This window comes from Neoarius graeffei, chromosome 10, assembly GCF_027579695.1.
Source record: "Neoarius graeffei isolate fNeoGra1 chromosome 10, fNeoGra1.pri, whole genome shotgun sequence".
NCBI lineage: Eukaryota > Metazoa > Chordata > Actinopteri > Siluriformes > Ariidae > Neoarius > Neoarius graeffei.
This window is the reverse complement of record NC_083578.1, coordinates 505,095-524,349: the sequence shown is the minus strand read 5'-3', so window position 1 is coordinate 524,349 and position 19,255 is coordinate 505,095. Positions and strand designations below refer to the sequence as shown.

General features: G+C 46.7%; 1 protein-coding gene across 3 annotated transcripts in view; it reads left to right on the top strand.

Moving 5' to 3' along the window:
* The first annotated feature begins 234 nt into the window (after positions 1-234).
* Positions 235-19,255, top strand: part of ipo11 (importin 11) — a 113,853-nt gene continuing 94,832 nt past the window's right edge. The window contains exons 1-8 of one of the 3 annotated variants that reach the window (XM_060931026.1): positions 235-305; positions 6,503-6,634; positions 13,293-13,393; positions 13,545-13,617; positions 13,846-14,049; positions 17,190-17,322; positions 17,555-17,613; positions 17,717-17,765. In XM_060931026.1, coding sequence (XP_060787009.1) covers positions 243-305; positions 6,503-6,634; positions 13,293-13,393; positions 13,545-13,617; positions 13,846-14,049; positions 17,190-17,322; positions 17,555-17,613; positions 17,717-17,765 — 814 coding nt within the window. In that variant the 5' untranslated portion in view covers positions 235-242. Of the gene's footprint in view, positions 356-400; positions 449-6,502; positions 6,635-13,292; positions 13,394-13,544; positions 13,618-13,845; positions 14,050-17,189; positions 17,323-17,554; positions 17,614-17,716; positions 17,766-19,255 lie in introns of those variants that run through there. The other 2 variants (XM_060931028.1, XM_060931029.1) reach the window with 2 other exon arrangements.

Here is a 19,255-nt window from a genome sequence, read left to right as displayed (position 1 = left end):
TAGCTGTTGAATGAAAATGTAAAAGTGATGTTTATGAAAACAATAAATCTGAATTAAATTTATAATAAAATAAAACTGAGAACTGAGTGATTTGTGACTGAATCTCTGATAAACCCTGAGGTTTCACTGTGCTGCGTTTGATATTCATTATTTATTAAAATGGGACAAAAATCACCTGAAGATTAAAAAAAATCAAAGAAAATGTTAAATTAAATAATCGCGGTTTGTTTTCAGCGTTAACGATGACGCTATCAACAGGAGCGGGTGACGTCATCTTTGAGCGACGGGCTGCTGTAGCGTGTGCGGTGAGTGTTTACAGAGGGACAGGATTGAGCTGCGAGTGTCGTTAAGAGAGGTAGGGTTTTCTCTCTCTCTCTCTGTTTATTGTTGACTCTGTACAGTGGAGCCTGGAGCGCCCACTGGGTTTCAGAATGGACTCTATTGCCAGGTTTGTTTGTGGCACATTTTAAACCAACAGATAATTATTCTGTAAGGTGAGTGAGTGAGTGAGTGAGAGAGAGAGAGATGTTAGCGTTTAGATTTAACAGAATTAAGGTAGAAATTGTTTCATGTTTTAGTTTAATATTTATTTTGAATTATATTTAGTTTGTCTGTTATTTCATCCTTTAATTTATTCATGGTTTGTGTTTTTATGCTTACTGTCACTGCACTTTTATCTCTCTCAGTAAAGTTGTGTAAATATTTTTGTAAACAAAACCAAACTCTGTGGCAGAAGTTCTTCCTTTGAATCACACTAATAAAATATTATTTATCAGAGTCACAGGAGTGAGAACAAAACAAATTACAGAAAAGAGGAACAGGGCTGAAAGGTTTACACTACACACAGGAGCACAGAGCCAGAGATCACTCAGGAAAACTCGCTCATCCTCACTAACGGCTTTATCCCAGTCCTGCTGCTGGGGCGCACTCACCGTCACACCAACAGCCTCCCCGCTGAGCCTCCTCCCCGCTGAGCCTCCTCCCCGCAGAGCCTCCTCCCCGCAGAGCCTCCTCCCCGCTGAGCCTCCTCCCTGCAGAACCTCCCCGCTGAGCCTCCTCCCTGCTGAGCCTCCCCGCTGAGCCTCCTCCCTGCAGAACCTCCCCGCAGAGCCTCCTCCCTGCAGAACCTCCCCGCAGAGCCTCCTCCCTGCAGAACCTCCCCGCTGAGCCTCCTCCCTGCAGAACCTCCCCGCTGAGCCTCCTCCCTGCAGAACCTCCCCGCTGAGCCTCCTCCCTGCAGAACCTCCCCGCTGAGCCTCCTCCCTGCAGAACCTCCCCGCAGAGCCTCCTCCCTGCAGAACCTCCCCGCTGAGCCTCCTCCCTGCAGAACCTCCCCGCTGAGCCTCCTCCCTGCAGACCCTCCCCGCTGAGCCTCCTCCCTGCAGAACCTCCTCACTGAACATCTCAGACTTGCTTCATACGTTCTGTAGATACAGTGAGCATGGTGTTGGGCCTGTACAAAAAGGGATGTGGCCATAATTTTACTGTAAAAATGAGTTCTACACAATTTTTAAAAAACTTTTGCCCAGTTCATGCCAAATGCAGGGTCCAGTACAGTTCAGCAGGGTCCATCATGGTTCACCTTGGTCCAGTAGGGAATATGGCTACATCTTTAACACTGAGCTCTTTTGGAGAAAAGCTCAGTTGTACCAGTCGTCTGCCATCAACACGAGACACTCACTGAGTCACTCAGTCATGCCAAACATTCTGCAGCGTGTTAGCTGGTCCTCATGCTTCAGCAGTGCTCCCTCCCTGAAGCTGGGAAGGCAGGAGGGAGTGTGGTGAGGAAATCTCATGTGTTTGGGATGAAGCCCGATGGTGACACGTGGCACATTAGTTCAAGTTCAAGTCAACCTTGTCAATAATGCCATATGTGCAGGACATACAGAGAACTGAAATTGCGTTTCCCTCTTATCCGCGGTGCAAACAGTAATAGACATGAAATATAAAGTATGGTTACAAGATATAAACTTTTTAAAAAACTTTAGAAAAACAAACAACAAAAAAAGGGGGGTATATTTACACACACAAGCTAAAGCTATCTAAGAAAAGACAGTGGCAATCCAGAAAGTATAAATATGGCAAATGTGGCAGTGTGAACAGAATTAATGGTATAAATTTAAATGTGACAAATGACAATATAAACAGAATGAACAATGTAAACGGGAACAGCAGTCTGACAGTATAGTAGGGCAAAATAGCACGATATAAACAGAATTATCAGCATAAATATAAATAAATATGGCAGTATGAGCAGAATTTAGTGTAAGTATAAATATGGCAGATATGACAGTATAAACAGTGTAGCAATGAAGTCTATCAAAGAAAAGATGTATAAAGTGTAAACAGTGTTGTAAACAGTTTTTATATAGTGGAATTAACTTAAAAAAACCCATGTAGACAGTATTGTGAACAGTTTTTCATAGTGCAATTGAATTTCATTACAGTTCGTTAAAGTGGCTGGTGACATTTGGTTTGTGTATTAAGGGAAGGGGGTACTGGCCTGGGAGGGAGTTCAGCATCCTGACGGCTTGGTGGATGAAGCTGTCTCTCAGTCTGCTGGTTCTCGCCCGGAGGCTTCTCATTCTCCTCCCAGAAGGCAGGAGGCTGAAGAAGTGGTGGTTGGGATGGGTGGAGTCTCCCGCAATACTGAGTGCTCTGCGGGCCAGGCGTGTGTTGTAAATATCCTGAAGGGAGGGTAGGGGGACACCGATGATCTTCTCAGCTGCTCTCACTATGCACTGTAGGGTCTTCCGGCAGGATGCAGTACAACCGCCGTACCACACAGTGATGCAGCTGGTCAGGATGCTCTCGATGGTTCCACGGTAGAAGGTCTGCATGATAGGGACTGGTGCTCTAGCTCTTTTCAGTCTGCGGAGGAAGTAGAGGCGCTGCTGAGCTTTCCTGGCCAGCGATGTGGTGTTGTTGCTCCAGGAGAGATCCTCGGTGAGGTACACACCCAGGAACTTGGTGCTGCTCACTCTCTCCACAGCGGCACCGTTGATGGTCAGTGGAGGATGCTGGGTGGAGGCTCTCCGGAAGTCGACAACCATCTCCTTCATCTTCTCCACATTAAGAGAGAGATTGTTGTCTCTGCACCATGCGGCCAGTTGGCTCACCTCGTCCCTGTAGTATGACTCATTGTTGTTAATGAGTCCCACCACAGTCGTGTCATCTGCAAACTTGAAGAGGTTGCTGTTGTGTGTTGGTGTGCAGTCGTGGGTCAGCAGGGTGAAGAGAAGGGGGCTGAGCACACATCCTTGGGGGGCCCCTGTGTTCCGTATGATGGTGCTGGATGTGTTGCTGCTGACCCGGACTGCCTCTGGTCTTCTGGTCAGGAAGTCCAGCAACCAGTTGCAGAGGGAGGTGTTTAGTCCTAGACAGTCCAGTTTCTGTATCAGCTGCTGGGGGATGATTGTGTTAAATGCTGAACTAAAGTCTAAGAACAGCATCCGCATGTAAGAGTCTTTAGTGTCCAGGTGAGTGAGAGCTTAGTGGAGAGCGGTGGAGATTGCATCATCAGTGTACCGATTGGCCCGATATGCAAATTCGTACGGGTCCATGGAGGGAGGGAGGATGGATTTGATGTGCTGCATGACTAACTGCTCAAAGCACTTCATAATGATGGGGGTCAGTGCCACAGGGCGGTAGTCATTGAAGCAGGATGGAGAGGCCTTCTTTGGAACAGGGATGATGGTGGTGCTCTTGAAGCAGGTGGGGACAACAGCTTGGCTCAGGGAGGTATTTGAAGATGTCTGTGAGCACTTCTGTGAGCTCCTCTGCACAGTCCTTTAGCACACGACCTGGAATGTTGTCAGGTGCTACAGCTTTGCAGGTGTTGATCCTGGAGAGGGCTCTCCTCACACTGGCTGGAGACAGGGACAGCACCTGGTCATCTGGAAGGGGTGGTGTCTTCTGTACAGGCATGCTGTTGTCGGCTTCAAACCGTCCAAAGAAGTTGTTTAGACTGTTCAGCGGAGTGATTTCCTTGTCACAGGTCTGTGGTTGAGGTTTATAGTCTGTGATGGTCTGTATCCCCTGCCACAGGCTCCTTGTGTCTCTGCTGTCCGTGAAATGATGGGCTATCCTGCTGCTGTACTGCTTCTTTGCTAGTCTGATGCCACGGGACAAGTTGGCTCTTGCTGATCTCAGACCAGCCTCATCACCTGCTCTGAAAGCAGCGTTCTGGGCTTTGAGTAACCGATAGACGCCCAACCCCCCCGTCAGCCATGGTTTCTGGTTGGCCCGTACTGTGATGGTCTTAATGTCCGTGACATCATTAGTGCATTTACTAATGTAGGCTGTAACAGTGTCTGAATACTCCTGGATATTGATCTGGTGGTTGTAAGTGGTTGTCTGCTTAAACATGTCCCAGTCTGTGATGTTAAAGCAGTCCTGAAGTGCTGAGGAAGCACCCTCTGGCCACACCCGTACCTGCTTCTGGACTGATCTGGTGACTTTGACCTTCGGCCTGTGTGCTGGCGTTAGCATAACAGTGATGTGGTCTGAAGCACCAAGATGGGGGAGGGGTGAGGCCTTGTATGCTCTTCAGTGTAGTGTAAATCTGGTCTAGTGTGTTGTTTCCCCGTGTTGCAAAGTCAATGTGTTGATGTAACTGAGGAAACACTGTTTTGAGATTTGCGTGGTTGAAATCTCCAGCTACGATGAGAAGTCCCTCTGGATTGGCTGTCTGTTGGTCGCTGATGGCGCAGTACAGTTCACTCAGTGCCTTGTCCCTATCGTTGTTGTTGCCGCTGGGAGGAATGTAAACTGCAACAAGCAGGATGGCAGAAAACTCCCTCGGTAGATAGAAGGGCTGGCACTTGATGATCATAAACTCCACGAGGGGTGAACAGTGTCTGCAAACTACCACAGCGTCCTGACACCAAGCATCCCTGATGTAAACACAGACCCCGCCGTGGGTCTTACCTCCTTCAATGAGGGCTCTGTCTGCTCGATAGCATGTTAGCCGGTCGAGCTGGATGGCAGAGTCCGGTATGCTGTCTTTGAGCCATGTTTCCGTGAACACAAAAACACAGCACTCTCTCACACCCTGCTGGGTCGTTCTCAGAAGGTGAATATAGTCCAGTTTGTTATCCAAGGAGCGTACATTGGTGAATACGATGGACGGTATAGCCGGCTTGTGTGGATTAGCCATTAGCCTGGCCCGGATACCCCTGCGCTTTCCCTGCTTCTGCCTCCTCTCGCACCGCCTACGGTGCTTCCTCTGCGGGTGTGCAGCAGTAGTGGGGGTCAATGTCAAAGCGGGCCGCCGGAGTAGGCCGAGGTCCTGTAACTCCTTAGCGTGTGCCGGGTTTAACTTACAGAAAAGAGTGTTGTCAATGTCAAAAAGAGTCCCACGGCTGTATGTGTGCCTCGGGACGGACAAACGCGACGAAAACATACAATCACTCGAGCACACTGACGAAGACAAACATGTAAACACCATATTATCGGGACAGAGAGGGGCCGCTGCGTCCGCACGCGCTGCCATCTTAACTAAATAACTAAATTACACACTCTGTCCCAGCGCTAACATGGTTCCCATTGTTAAAAGATGCTGATGACAAACAGAACCCCTGAGACACCTCCTGACCCACTGCAGCGTGACCCTAATCTTATACAGCAGCTTTTAGTTTCTAATAATAGTATCATCTAATTTGTCTAAATTATGGATTTGTGTTGGCTCTTTCTTTAATTTAATTAAAATAGATTTTTTCCAAATGTAATGTCCCTTTCATGAATGTCATTTAATATGAAGTGACTGAGTTTCACAAAATGATCATTAAATTGGTGTGTAACTGAAATGAGAGATTTAAACTTGAAAGCGTAATCCATAGATAAAACCACTCGATCAGTGGAGGTTCACGTGAGCGAGTCTCTTTACAGGCATTAACACAAACTCGGGAGTGAAACACAGGATGTCAGAAATTTCCCAACGAAGCAGATTTTCATCAACACAGTTCTTGAGTAAAAGCTCCTGTGAATGATTTGTTCGTATCCACAGTGAGAATTAAGGCACAACAACAGGGAGTAAAGACGGTCAGTGTAGTTCAGAGGTTTATATATTTATCTACTGCAGGTTTATAAACACAGTGTAATAAAATCCGTCTCGTTAAAGGGCATCACATGTTGAATTAGGCCCAGATTCAGGTTTCTTTTTTTTTGTATTTTTTTTTTTTTCCTGGTGCTCCTTACTAGCTGGTGGTGCTCTCATTGTTTAATAAAATACTTATGAATTCCACTAATTACGTCATCACTACAGAGAGAGATAGAATTCTGGGTAATCAGTGCTCCTGATGCTGAACTCATTCCATGTGTAAACTTCCCTCGAGCTGAGAAGTGTAATAGCCCTTTAAATATTCTAGTGGACTTCATCAAGGGGAAGTGTTTAACTCAGGAAAGGAGCACAGCCCATTTGCACTTCACCGCTAGGGGGCAGAATTACACTGAAAACCCTCTGTGTGTGTGTGTGTGTGTGTGTGTGTGTGTGTGTGTGTAGATGGATCTGCAGGTGTCTGTGGTTCTGCAGGTTCTGTCTCAAGCAAGCAGTCAGGATTCGGCTCTACTCAAACCTGCAGAGGAACAACTGAGACACTGGGAAAACCAACCAGGGTTCTACTCTATATTACAGGTACACACTCACCGAGACTGATGCGGGGAGGCCGCGGCCTCAGTGGTAAGCAGTGAGTGAAGGAGTTAATTGGAATGTAATTTAAAGGCCATTACACATAGAACAGTTCCACTTACTCATTTTGTGTGTGAGATATACGAATGATTACACTAAGGGTACTTCATAATATCCCCCTTATCCAGTGAATGATACACAGCCCACCTGCACTACTTCATAACCCACTTCCATCAAGAGCCGAGGACGGTCCTGTTTAATAACAAAACTGGCTCTAATCGCCTCGGCCATCTGGAACACACACACATCCATGTGAAGTGTATTTTAAAAACTTTCTTTTCTGCTCGTAAACAGTGTTAACCTTCACACAGTGTTAAGGCAGTTAAATAGCAGGAGAACCACAAGAACCAAAACTTATTTTAGCAAGTGTTGCCAGGCAAAATGAGCCTCACCCGGTAGCACTTATGATGAATATGAAGGAAGATGTTGCCAAAAAAATAGGCACCCTATGGGTCCATGTGGCTACTGCTTATAAATTAAATTGAATTGTTTATTAAATTTCTTATCTCATCTTCATCCGCTTATCCGGAGCCAGGTCGCAGAGGCAGCAGTCTGAGCATGGAAGCCCAAACTTCCCTCTCCCCAGACACCTCGGCCAGCTCCTCGGGAAGAACACCGAGGCGTTCCCAGGCCAGCCGAGAGACATAGTCCCTCCAGCGTGTCCTGGGTCTTCCCCGGGGCCTCCTCCCAGGGGGACATGCCTGGAACACCTCCCCAGGGAGGCGTCCAGGAAGCATCCGAAAGAGATGTTCGAGCCACCTCAGCTGATTCCTCTCGATGTGGAGGAGCAGCGGCTCTACTCTGAGCTCCTCCCGAGTGATTGTGCTTCTCACCCTATCTCTAAGGGAGCGTCCAGCCACCCTGCGAAGGAAACTCATTTCGGCTGCTTGTATCCGCGATCTTGTTCTTTCGGTCATGACCATAGGTGAGAGTCGGAATGTAGATTGACCGGTAAATCGAGAGCTTCGCCTTTTGGCTCAGCTCCTTCTTCACGACGATGGACCGATAAAGCAACCGCATCACTACGGAGGCTGCACCGATCCGCCTGTCGATCTCACGCTCCATCCTTCCCTCACTCGTGAACAAGATCCCAAGATACTTAAACTCCTCCACTTGAGGCAGGACTTCTCCAACAACCTGGAGAGGGCAAGCCACCCTTTTCCGGTCGAGAACCATGACCTCGGACTTGGAGGTGCTGATTCTCATCCCAGCCGCTTCACACTCGACTGCAAACCGCCCCAGTGCATGCTGAAGGTCCTGGTTTGAAGAAGCCAGCAGGACAATATCATCCGCAAAAAGCAGAGATGAAATCCTGTGGTTCCCAAACAAGACTCCCTCTGGCTGCGCCTAGAAATTCTGTCCATAAAAATTATGAACAGAACCGGTGACAAAGGGCAGCCCTGCCGGAGTCCAACATGCACTGGGAACAGGTCTGACTTACTGCCGGCAATGCGAACCAGACTCCTGCTCCGTTCGTACAGGGACTGGACAGCCCTTAGCAAAGAGCCCCGAACCCCATACTCCCGAAGCACCCCCCACAGAATACCACGAGGGACACGGTCGAATGCCTTCTCCAGATCCACAAAGCACATGTGGACTGGTTGGGCAAACTCCCATGAACCCTCGAGCACCCTATGAAGGGTGTAGAGCTGGTCCAGTGTTCCGCGACCAGGACGAAAACCGCGTTGTTCCTCCTGGATCCGAGGTTCGACTATCGGCCGAATTCTCCTCTTTAGTACCCTGGAGTAAACCTTCCCGGGGAGGCTGAGAAGTGTGATTTTCCCCTATAATTAGTGCACACTCTCCAGTAGGGCTGCACAATATATCGAAAAAGTATCGATATCGCGATATCATAGTTTGCGATACACATACCATAAAAATTACTTAAATTTCGATAAAAGGCACATTTTTCTGTGCCGTCCAATCACATTTGAATGTCAACAAGCGCCGCGGGATAACTCCGCCCCCTATTGCAAAACAAGTAAAAGCCTCGTGGTGATGGCGGAAGGCGGGAGCAAGTGTGGTGAGACAAACTTGTGTGAGGAGGGACTGGTTTCCAAAAAAAAAATAATGCACGTCTGCTATTTGGAAGTACTTTGGATTCAGGAGGGGTGACGTACTGCAAACTCAGGTACTTTGCAAGACATGTACCTGTAAAACAGTGGTGGGGCGGCTCACTGGGACAAACACTGCTGTACAGAAGCATAAAAACATAAAACCGCGCTCTCTCTCTCTCACACACACACACACACTACCTCTCACTCTCACACACTCGCACACACTACCGCTCTCACACTCTCTCTCTCACTCTCACACACACACACACTACCTCTCACACTCTCTCTCACACACACACACACACACACACACACACACTACCTCTCCCTCTCTCTCTCTCTCTCACACACACACACACGCTACCGCTCTCTCTCTCTCACACACACACGACTGCTCTCTCACCCGCATGTGTTATTAACAGATTGTGTTTGAGTTTATGGTGAATCTGTGTCGCTCACCTTCATCTCCCGGGAGCCGCTGAAATTGCCATTTTGAATGCTTTATGTTAATGTAATGTAGTTTTCAGTTTTTTGTTTACTTCAACTTAAGACATTTTCTGCTGCACTCACAAAAATTAAGAGATTTAAAGATGATTGATGGACACCATTGCAGGTGTAGCCATGTTTTTCCAATAAAAAATAATGTTGGAATGGAAGCGATGCATTGCATTGGGTGTTTTTTTTTTTTTTTAAATGCTAGATACAGGGCAGAACGGCGAGTAGAGGTAAGAAAAACATATATTTAATTATCATGATACATATCGATATCGAGAGATTCAGTCATGTTATCGAATATCGCATATTTTTCTGATATCGTGCAGCCCTACTCTCCAGTCCCCTTTCTTGAAAAGAGGGACCACCACCCCGGTCTGCCACTCCAGAGGCACTGTCCCCAACCGCCACACGATGTTGCAGAGGCGTGTCAGCCAAGACAGCCCCACAACATCCAGAGACTTGAGATACTCAGGGTGGATCTCATCCACCCCCGGTGCCTTGCCACCGAGGAGCTTGCAAACCACCTCAGTGACTTCGGCTTGGGTAATGGACGAGTCCACCTCTGAGTCATCAGCTTCTGCTTCCTCAGTGGAAAATGTGACGGTGGGATTGAGGAGATCCTCGAAGTATTCCTTCCACCGCCCTACAATATCTCCAGTCAAGGTCAACAGCTCCCCACCCGCACTGTAAACAGTGTTGGCAGAGTACTGCTTCCCCCTCCTGAGGCGCTGGGCAGTTTGCCAGAATTTCTTTGAGGCCGACCGATAGTTCTCGTCCATGGCCTCACCGAACTTCTCCCAGTTCCGAGTTTTTGCCTCTGCAACTGCCCGATCTGCGGCACGCCTGGCCTGCCGATACCCGTCAGCTGCCTCAGGAGTCCTGGAGGCCAACATGGCCCGATAGGACTCCTCCTTCAGCTTGACAGCATCCCTTACTTCCGGTGTCCACCATGAGAACATGGTCCACTCAGACTCAGTGTCCCCCGCCTCCCTCGGGAGCTGGGAGAAGCTCTCCCGGAGGTGGGAGTTAAAGACCTCCCCGACAGAGTGCTCGGCCAGACGTTCCCAGCAGATCCTCACCATACGTTTGGGCCTGCCAGGCCTGTCCAGCTTCCTCCTCCGCCAGCGGATCCAACTCACCACCAGGTGGTGATCAGTTGACAGCTCAGCTCCTCTCTTCACCTGAGTGTCCAAGACATAGGGTCAGAGATCCGATGAAACGACAACAAAGTCGATCATCGACCTCCGACCTAGGGTGTCCTGGTGCCACGTACACTTATTGACACCCCTATGCTCGAACATGGTGTTTGTTATGGACAAACCGTGACTAGCACAGAAGTCCAGTAACAAAACACCACTCGGGTTCAGATTGGGGAAGCCGTTCCTCCCAATCACGCCCCTCCACGTGTCACTGTCGTCGCCCACGTGAGCGTTGAAGTCCCCCAGTAGAACAATGGAGTCCCCAGTCTGAGCACCTCTCCCAGGGACTCCAAGGAGGCTGAATACTCTATACTGCTATTCGGCCTGTAGGCACAAACAACAGCAAGAGCCCTCTCCCCGACCCGAAGGCGCAGAGAGGCGACCCTCTCGTTCACTGGGGTAAACTCCAACACATGGCAGCTGAGCTGTGGAGCTATAAGCAAGCCCACACCAGCCTGCCGCCACTCATCGTGGGCAACTCCAGAGAAGTGGAGAGTCCAGCCCCTCTTGAGGAGCTGGGTTCCGGAGCCCAAGCTGTGCGTGGAGGTGGGCCTGACTATCTCTAGCTGGTACCTCTCAATCTCCTGCACAAGCTCAGCCCCCCCAAGCAAAGTGACATTCCATGTCCCAATAGCTAGCCGCTGTGTTCCGGGATCAGGTTGTCGAGGCTCCTGCCTTCGACTGCCACCCAATCCACACTGCACCGGCCCCGTACTACTACCTCTGTGGGTGGTGAATCCACAGGAGGTCGGACCCACGTCACTGCTTCGGGCTCGCATACGAGCCCCAACCCCGGGCCTGGCTCCAGGGTGGTGCCCCGGCTGCGCCATACCGGACGACGTCACGGTCCTTGTTTTGTTAATTTCCATAAGGGGTTTGGTGAACTGCTCTTGGTCTGGCCTGTCACCTTGGACCTGTTTGCCTTGGGAGACCCTAATAGGGGCGTAATGCCCCGACAACATAGCTCCTAGGATCATTCAAGCACACAAACCCCTCCACCACAATAAGGTGGCAGTTCTAGGAGGGGTTTATTTATTAAACGCAACTTAATTAAAAGTTAAGGTAAATTTTCTTAAAATAAACACCACTTACTTGATATCCAATCAGTAGCCTTGGCGAACCACAAGGTGAATTTTTAGTTTATCTTTTTATCTGCTGATTATCTTCCGATACTATGAAGTTGTAACGAGGTTTCTGTTATTTCATTTCTGGTTCTGATTAGTTCCGAAGTTTATCAAGAAATAGAACGGGTAATTGAACTTGATCAGGATAAGTGCTGATTGGTTACAAACGCTATGTCCTAAATCAGTCACTTGTTCACTACGCCCTACTCACTATATAGGGAATTACTATATAGAAGACTTGTATAGTGAGCTCATTGATTAAATGATAAAATTACTTCTTTGCCGCGGCCTTTTTTTTCTTCTTTGCCGTGGCACTACTTTTCGTGATGCATTGTGAGATACTTTGAGTGCACTATATAGGGTGTAATAATGCTCACACTACATTTGGACAGCACTACAAAATGGTGACCTGACTGTATAGTCCACTATGTAGTGAGTAGGGAGTGATTTGGGATGCAGGGGAACTTTTGCTATTATTACACTCTTATATTCTTCTACTCATTCTTGTGTATTATTGTAATACTTGGGCGGCACGGTGGTGTAGTGGTTAGCACGGTCGCCTCACAGCAAGAAGGTCCGGGTTCGAGCCCCGTGGCCGGCGAGGGCCTTTCTGTGTGGAGTTTGCATGTGCTCCCCGTGTCTGCGTGGGTTTCCTCTGGGTGCTCCCGTTTCCCCCACAGTCCAAAGACATGCAGGTTAGGTTGATATGGGATGGCTTTGGGCTGAGGTGCCCTTGAGCGAGGCACCTAACTCCCAACTGCTCCCCGGGCACTGTTAGCATGGCTGCCCACTGCTCTGGGTGTGTGTGTGTGTTCACTGCTTTAGATGGGTTAAATGCAGAGAGGAATTTCACAAGTGTGTGATGAATGAATAAAGTTGTGCTTTCTTTATGTAATAATTGTAATTCTTATGTGCAGTGTGCTATTTTTACACTCATTCTTACATTTTTACAACACGATGATAACATGGGATCAGCTGTTCATATCTCAAGATCACGATTCACCATTGTGGTGATGTGCATGTGCAATGCGTGATTGTTACACTCTCACATTCTTACAGCACGATGACACTGTATATGAAGCAGTAGCCATAAAAACCTTGACCGGATGACCCTCAAAATGTTGGCGGTTCTATTTGAGACCGTTTCCCATCTATCCTGAAAATTTCATGAAGATTGGTCCAGCCGTTTTCCCATAACATCATTTACAAAAAAAACAAAGAAACCTGACCGAAAACAATACTTCGGCCCTTGCTGGACTCCGTCCCGGGGCGAGGTAATAAAACAGGACCCAGAACTTATTTTAATAAAACAGGAACCAGAACTTATTCAAATAACACTGTTACACACAGCATACTCAGAAATTACCACATATCAGCCAATACAAACTTTGTGGGCGGGGCTTAATAGTGGCCTGGTTAATCAAAGCTTTCTGTTAAAATCCAGTAAAATCTCTAAGAATCTGCTCGAACAGTTTGTAGATGGTTTCCATGGTAACTGCCTTAAATGTTATTACAGCGAGTTAAAGCGCAGTAGCACGTCTGCCTGTATGTCTAACTCCACCCTCTGTATGACTCTTCCCTCTCATTGTGTGTCCTCTCACTGTGTATGACTCCTCTCTCTCATTATGTGGCTCCTCCCACTCTGTATATGACTCCTCCATCTCATTGTGTAGCTCCTCCCACTCTGTGTATGACTCCTCCCTCTCATTATGTGGCTCCTCCCCTGCAGAGTATCTTTAATAATCATGTGTTGGATGTGAATGTACGCTGGCTCGCTGTGCTCTACTTCAAAAATGGCATCGACCGCTACTGGAGGAGGGGCGCCCCAAAGTAAGACACCTGTCTAACTTTCTCACCTGTCTCACTCTACACTGTACACACTCCATCTCTTTATTGATATTGTCCTTTCTCTTATTCTCTCTCTCTCTCTCTCTCTCTCTCTCTCTCTCTTCCCCATCTCTCTCTCTCGCTCTCTCTTCAGTGCTATCTCGGAGGAGGAGAAATCATCTCTGCGTGCAGGACTCATCACCAACTTCAATGAGCCTGTCCATCAGGTCTCTCTCTCTCTCACACACACACACACACACACACACACACACACACACACACACACACAGAGTCTTTCTTAATCAGCCATGTTGTGTGTGTGACTTCAGTGTAAATCGATATGCAAGTGTGTGTGTGTGAGAGAGAGATCAGTACATCAGCTACCAGTGTTCTTGAGGAAGATGATGTGAAGTTCAGCCTGTAAGACTGCGTCGTGTGTGTGTGGGGGTGTGTAGATCGCGACTCAGATCGCAGTGCTGATAGCGAAGGTGGCGAGGTTGGACTGTCCCCGTCAGTGGCCTGAACTCATCCCTGTGCTGCTGGAGGCCATTAAACACCCAGACGAGCTCCATCAGCACCGAGCGCTGCTCACACTCTCACACGTCATCAAAACACTCTCCTCCAAATGCCTCAGCGCCGACCGAGCACTGTTCCAACACGTGAGTGTATCTCTCTCTCGCTCGCTCGCTCACACACACACACACACACACACTTCTCTCTCTGAGGTTCTTTATTGTAGTGTGTAGAATTCAGTCATTGTGAACGAAAGTGTTGGTGCTAAAGCAGGTGGGATAACCAATCAGCTTCATCCTTCATTCTGACTGTACTGAGTGGGTGGGGCATTTGAGGGGCGGGGCCTTAGAGCTTTTAATAGAGAAAGTAATTAAGGTTCTTTAGTGGAAATGAACAGGAAGTGGCCCTCTGTAGCGACCCTCTGTGTAGTGACTGGGAAGGGGCTCCCTGTACTGGCCCTCTGTAGTGACTGGGAAGTGGCCCTCTGTAGTGGCCCTCTGTAGTGGCCCTCTGCAGTGACCCTCTGTGTAGTGACTGGGAAGGGGCCCTCTGCAGTGGCCCTCGGTAGCGACCCTCTGTGTAGTGACTGGGAAGGGGCCCTCTGTAGTGGCCCTCTGTAGTGACTGGGAAGGGGCCCTCTGTCGTGACTGGGAAGGGGCCCTCTGTCGTGACTGGGAAGGGGCCCTCTGTCGTGATTGGGAAGGGGCCCTCTGTCGTGACTGGGAAGGGGCCCTCTGTAGTGGCCCTGTGTAGTGAACGGGAAGCAGTGTGTGAAATATCTTGAAAATCAGAAATGGCCAACAGGGCTCTTAACTTTTCAACGTTCATGGCCAGCATTAAAAGTTGATGGCCAGTGTGAATGTATGACCCCCGGATGCCTGATGCACATCTAGTGTGTGATTTTTGAAGTTCTGTGAACTCAACACAAGAGGAGCATTCGCATACTTGTGATATTTGTCAGTTTTCAGTCCGGGTTTTCTAACAGCGTACGGACCATAAATTGAACGACAAGGTCGGCAAAACATGTGTTTTTGTGTATTTGAGTACAACCCCGATTCCAAAAAAGTTGGGACAAATTGTAAATAAAAACGGAATGCAATGATGTGGAAGTTTCAGAATTCCATATTTTATTCAGAATAGAACATAGATGACATATCAAATGTTTAAACTGAGAAAATGTATCATTTAAAGAGAAAAATTAGGTGATTTTAAATTTCATGACAACAACACATCTCAAAAAAGTTGGGACAAGGCCATGTTTCCCACTGTGAGACATCCCCTTTTCTCTTTACAACAGTCTGTAAACGTCTGGGGACTGAGGAGACAAGCTGCTCAAGTTTAGGGAGAGGAATGTTAACCCATTCTTGTCTAATGTAGGATTCTAGTTGCTCAACTGTCTTAGGTCTTTTTTGTCGTATCTTCCGTTTTATGATGCGCCAAATGTTTTCTATGGGTGAAAGATCTGGACTGCAGGCTGGCCAGTTCAGTACCCGGACCCTTCTTCTACACAGCCATGATGCTGTAATTGATGCAGTATGTGGTTTGGCATTGTCATGTTGGAAAATGCAAGGTCTTCCCTGAAAGAGACGTCGTCTGGATGGGAGCATATGTTGCTCTAGAACCTGGATATACCTTTCAGCATTGATGGTGTCTTTCCAGATGTGTAAGCTGCCCATGCCACATGCACTAATGCAACCCCATACCATCAGAGATGCAGGCTTCTGAACTGAGTGCTGATAACAACTCGGGTCGTCCTTCTCCTCTTTAGTCCGAATGACACGGCGTCCCTGATTTCCATAAAGAACTTCAAATTTTGATTCGTCTGACCACAGAACAGTTTTCCACTTTGCCACAGTCCATTTTAAATGAGTCTTGGCCCAGAGAAGACGTCTGCGCTTCTGGATCGTGTTTAGATACGGCTTCTTCTTTGAACTATAGAGTTTTAGCTGGCAACGGCGGATAGCACGGTGAATTGTGTTCACAGATAATGTTCTCTGGAAATATTCCTGAGCCCATTTTGTGATTTCCAATACAGAAGCATGCCTGTATGTGATGCAGTGCCGTCTAAGGGCCCGAAGATCACGGGCACCCAGTATGGTTTTCTGGCCTTGACCCTTACGCACAGAGATTCTTCCAGATTCTCTGAATCTTTTGATGATATTATGCACTGTAGATGATGATATGTTCAAACTCTTTGCAATTTTACACTGTCGAACTCCTTTCTGATATTGCTCCACTATTTGTCGGCGCAGAATTAGGGGGATTGGTGATCCTCTTCCCATCTTTACTTCTGAGAGCCGCTGACACTCCAAGATGCTCTTTTTATCCCCAGTCATGTTAATGACCTATTGCCAATTGACCTAATGAGTTGCAGTTTGGTCCTCCAGCTGTTCCTTTTTTGTACCTTTAACTTTTCCAGCCTCTTATTGCCCCTGTCCCAACTTTTTTGAGATGTGTTGCTGTCATGAAATTTCAAAATGTCTCACTTTCGACATTTGATATGTTGTCTATGTTCTATTGTGAATACAATATCAGTTTTTGAGATTTGTAAATTATTGCATTCCGTTTTTATTTACAATTTGTACTTTGTCCCAACTTTTTTGGAATCGGGGTTGTACAACAACCAATTGTATGTCTGCAGCCAACCTGGTTTAAATGTCCTCTCCCGCTTTTCTTCCTCATATCGCTTCATAGTAGCTTTGATTTCTTCTTCTGTTCTGCTTCACTTTTTTCTCAGGCAAACCCAGAAACTTCCACATGATTGTCACGAAAAGCCGAAAAAGCGCACTCCTGTAGAATCTCGCGCCACAATGTCGGCAAAATGTAATGTGATCAGCTGCCATCTCTTAAATGAGCAGTTTATTTGCTTTTGTTTTACAGATTTGTGACGTGTCTGACAAAATAACCAATGAAAACAATCCTTGCAAAAGGTGGACGTGTCGTGTCAGGGACATGGTAATACAACCATGAAACTGTCAAAATGTACGTTCACGGGCGGGCCAATGTTTGTGGCATGATGGACTCGCTACTTTTTATAGTTTATGGCCCGATGGAAAAAGTTGATAGCGTCGGACTACCGGGCACACGGTAATTTCGCACACTGACGGGAAGTGCTCTGCTGATTTACAGTCTGTGTCTCTCCTTAGGATTTGTCTCCATGCTGTAATTTATGGAGCTCCTCATGTGTGTCCCACCTCCTGTCTCAGATCAATGTCCTGCTGAAACACACATACTCTCTCTGTCTCAGTCATGGTGTGTGTGTGTGGTTTTTTTTTTTTTTTTTCAGTTGGCCTCCAGCATCTACAGCTTCGCCTGCTTTCTGTGGAACCATCACGCAGACACATTTCTGCTGAAAATACAGACTGGGGAATCACACACAGCACTCAGTGCCCTCGAACACACACTGTTGTCCCTCAAGGGTATATATTCTCTCTCTCACACACACATTATTTATTTTTATATATATATATATATATATATATATATATATATATATATATATATATATATATATATATAATCACACACACACGTTATCTCAGTGTTGCACCTGTGGTGGTCTGTTTATGGTGAAGAGCAGAGGGGTGCTAATACTTTTTGCAGCTACTGGGTCTTAGGATTACGTCTGTAATATTGTCTGTTTCCACACAGTACTGCGTAAGTTAACGGTTCATGGATTTGTGGAACCTCATCAGAACATGGAGGTGATGGTGAGTGCGTGCCTACACACACACACACACACACACACACACACACACACTCACTCACTCACTCACTCACTCTCTGATATTAAAGTGTTTGTGTGTGTTTTAGGGTTTTCTCGGTGCGGTGTTTGACAGGTTAAGGCAGTTTCTAGAGTGCTGTAAGTAAAACTGTTTTTATTTCTTTGAAAAATGCAGTTTTTTAATTCTGCTTTAAGGGTTTTTTTTTTTTGTCCTAAATAAGAAAATAATCTCACTTACAGTTTAATTGAAATTTATTTGTTTTAATAATTGGATCGGTGAGTCAGAACCTCCCCACCTCTGTCCCTTTAATCACTTTAAACCAGGGTTTCTCAAACATTTGCGATCCCCCCCCCCAAAAAAAGATAGATAAGCTATAATGATGATTATTATTATTATTAGGCTTTTTTATTATTGTATTATTACAATGTTAGATAGCACAGTCTGAGACTGAAAATGTTCAGTTTTGCCCTATATCCTTTTAAAAATTTCTGGATCCAGATGCGCTTCCGGATCACCTCCAGAATTTAAGTTCTTCATTGGGCCAAGACTCGTATCTCGTAAAATTTTCATCAGAATCCGTCTGTAAATTTTTTTCTGCAAAGTTGCTAACAAACAAACACATGAACGAACAAACAAACTCTACCAGAGTACTGGAGATCGTGTTAATGAATGTCTCAGTGTGACGCATGAGCCTGCTTTGTTTGGCAGAGTTCTCAAATTCTCGGCTCAATTTTAGTTAAACACAGCCTCAGGTCATCTTCAATCTGTGTGATTGTGGTACTTAGTTTTGAGCGCAGTCAGTTTTGAAAAGCCTGCATCACACAAGTATGTTGATGCGAAAGGTAGGAGAATTAAGGCAGCGTCACGGGGTGGGGGGTACTCCTGCATCAGTGTTCCCCAGAAGGATGGAAGAGAACAGGTGCTAAAAAGGTGCTTCAGCCTGCTGTCACTCTTCAGCTCAATAAGCTGCTCTTGCATTTGCAGTGACAAATCGTTTGCGGTGCAAACAAATGGGTCCCGAACCCATGAAAATGACCGGCAGTCCTCCTTGAAATAAGAAACTAACTGCTGCTTAAAGCAGATACGCAGAGCCTTTATTTTTAAATAAATTTCTGAGTGGATAGTATCTCCATCCTTGACTCTTGTATGCTGCATAAATGGAAGTAAAAATATATATTTTTGAGAGTTAAAATTGACCACAAAGTTGTGATTGGAGCCGCCCCGCTGAGCCAGCCAGCCCTGAGCGCGTGACGTCACAGCGGGAACCGGTTTTAAGGCCGAGGCCTTTTACAGCTATAGACCAAAGTCATATAAATAAAAATTTATGGTGAAAGTAAGAAATAGCGTTACCGACTCGCTCAGCTAAGACTGATTTGACTTCACTGATTGTGGGTTGACTCATTAAAACAGGATGGGTGTTATAACTTATGCAACATACACGTACATGCATGCATTTTCACTGATAAAACATAAAAGGCTCATTAAATAATCAGATGAACTGAGACAATCACATTCTGAAGCAAATTAAATAATCTTATACCGCTAACTTCAACACACAATACAAGTTACATGGATTAATCTAAATGCAAGGAAACAGCGAGTTTTTTGTTTTGTATCTGTGAGGGAA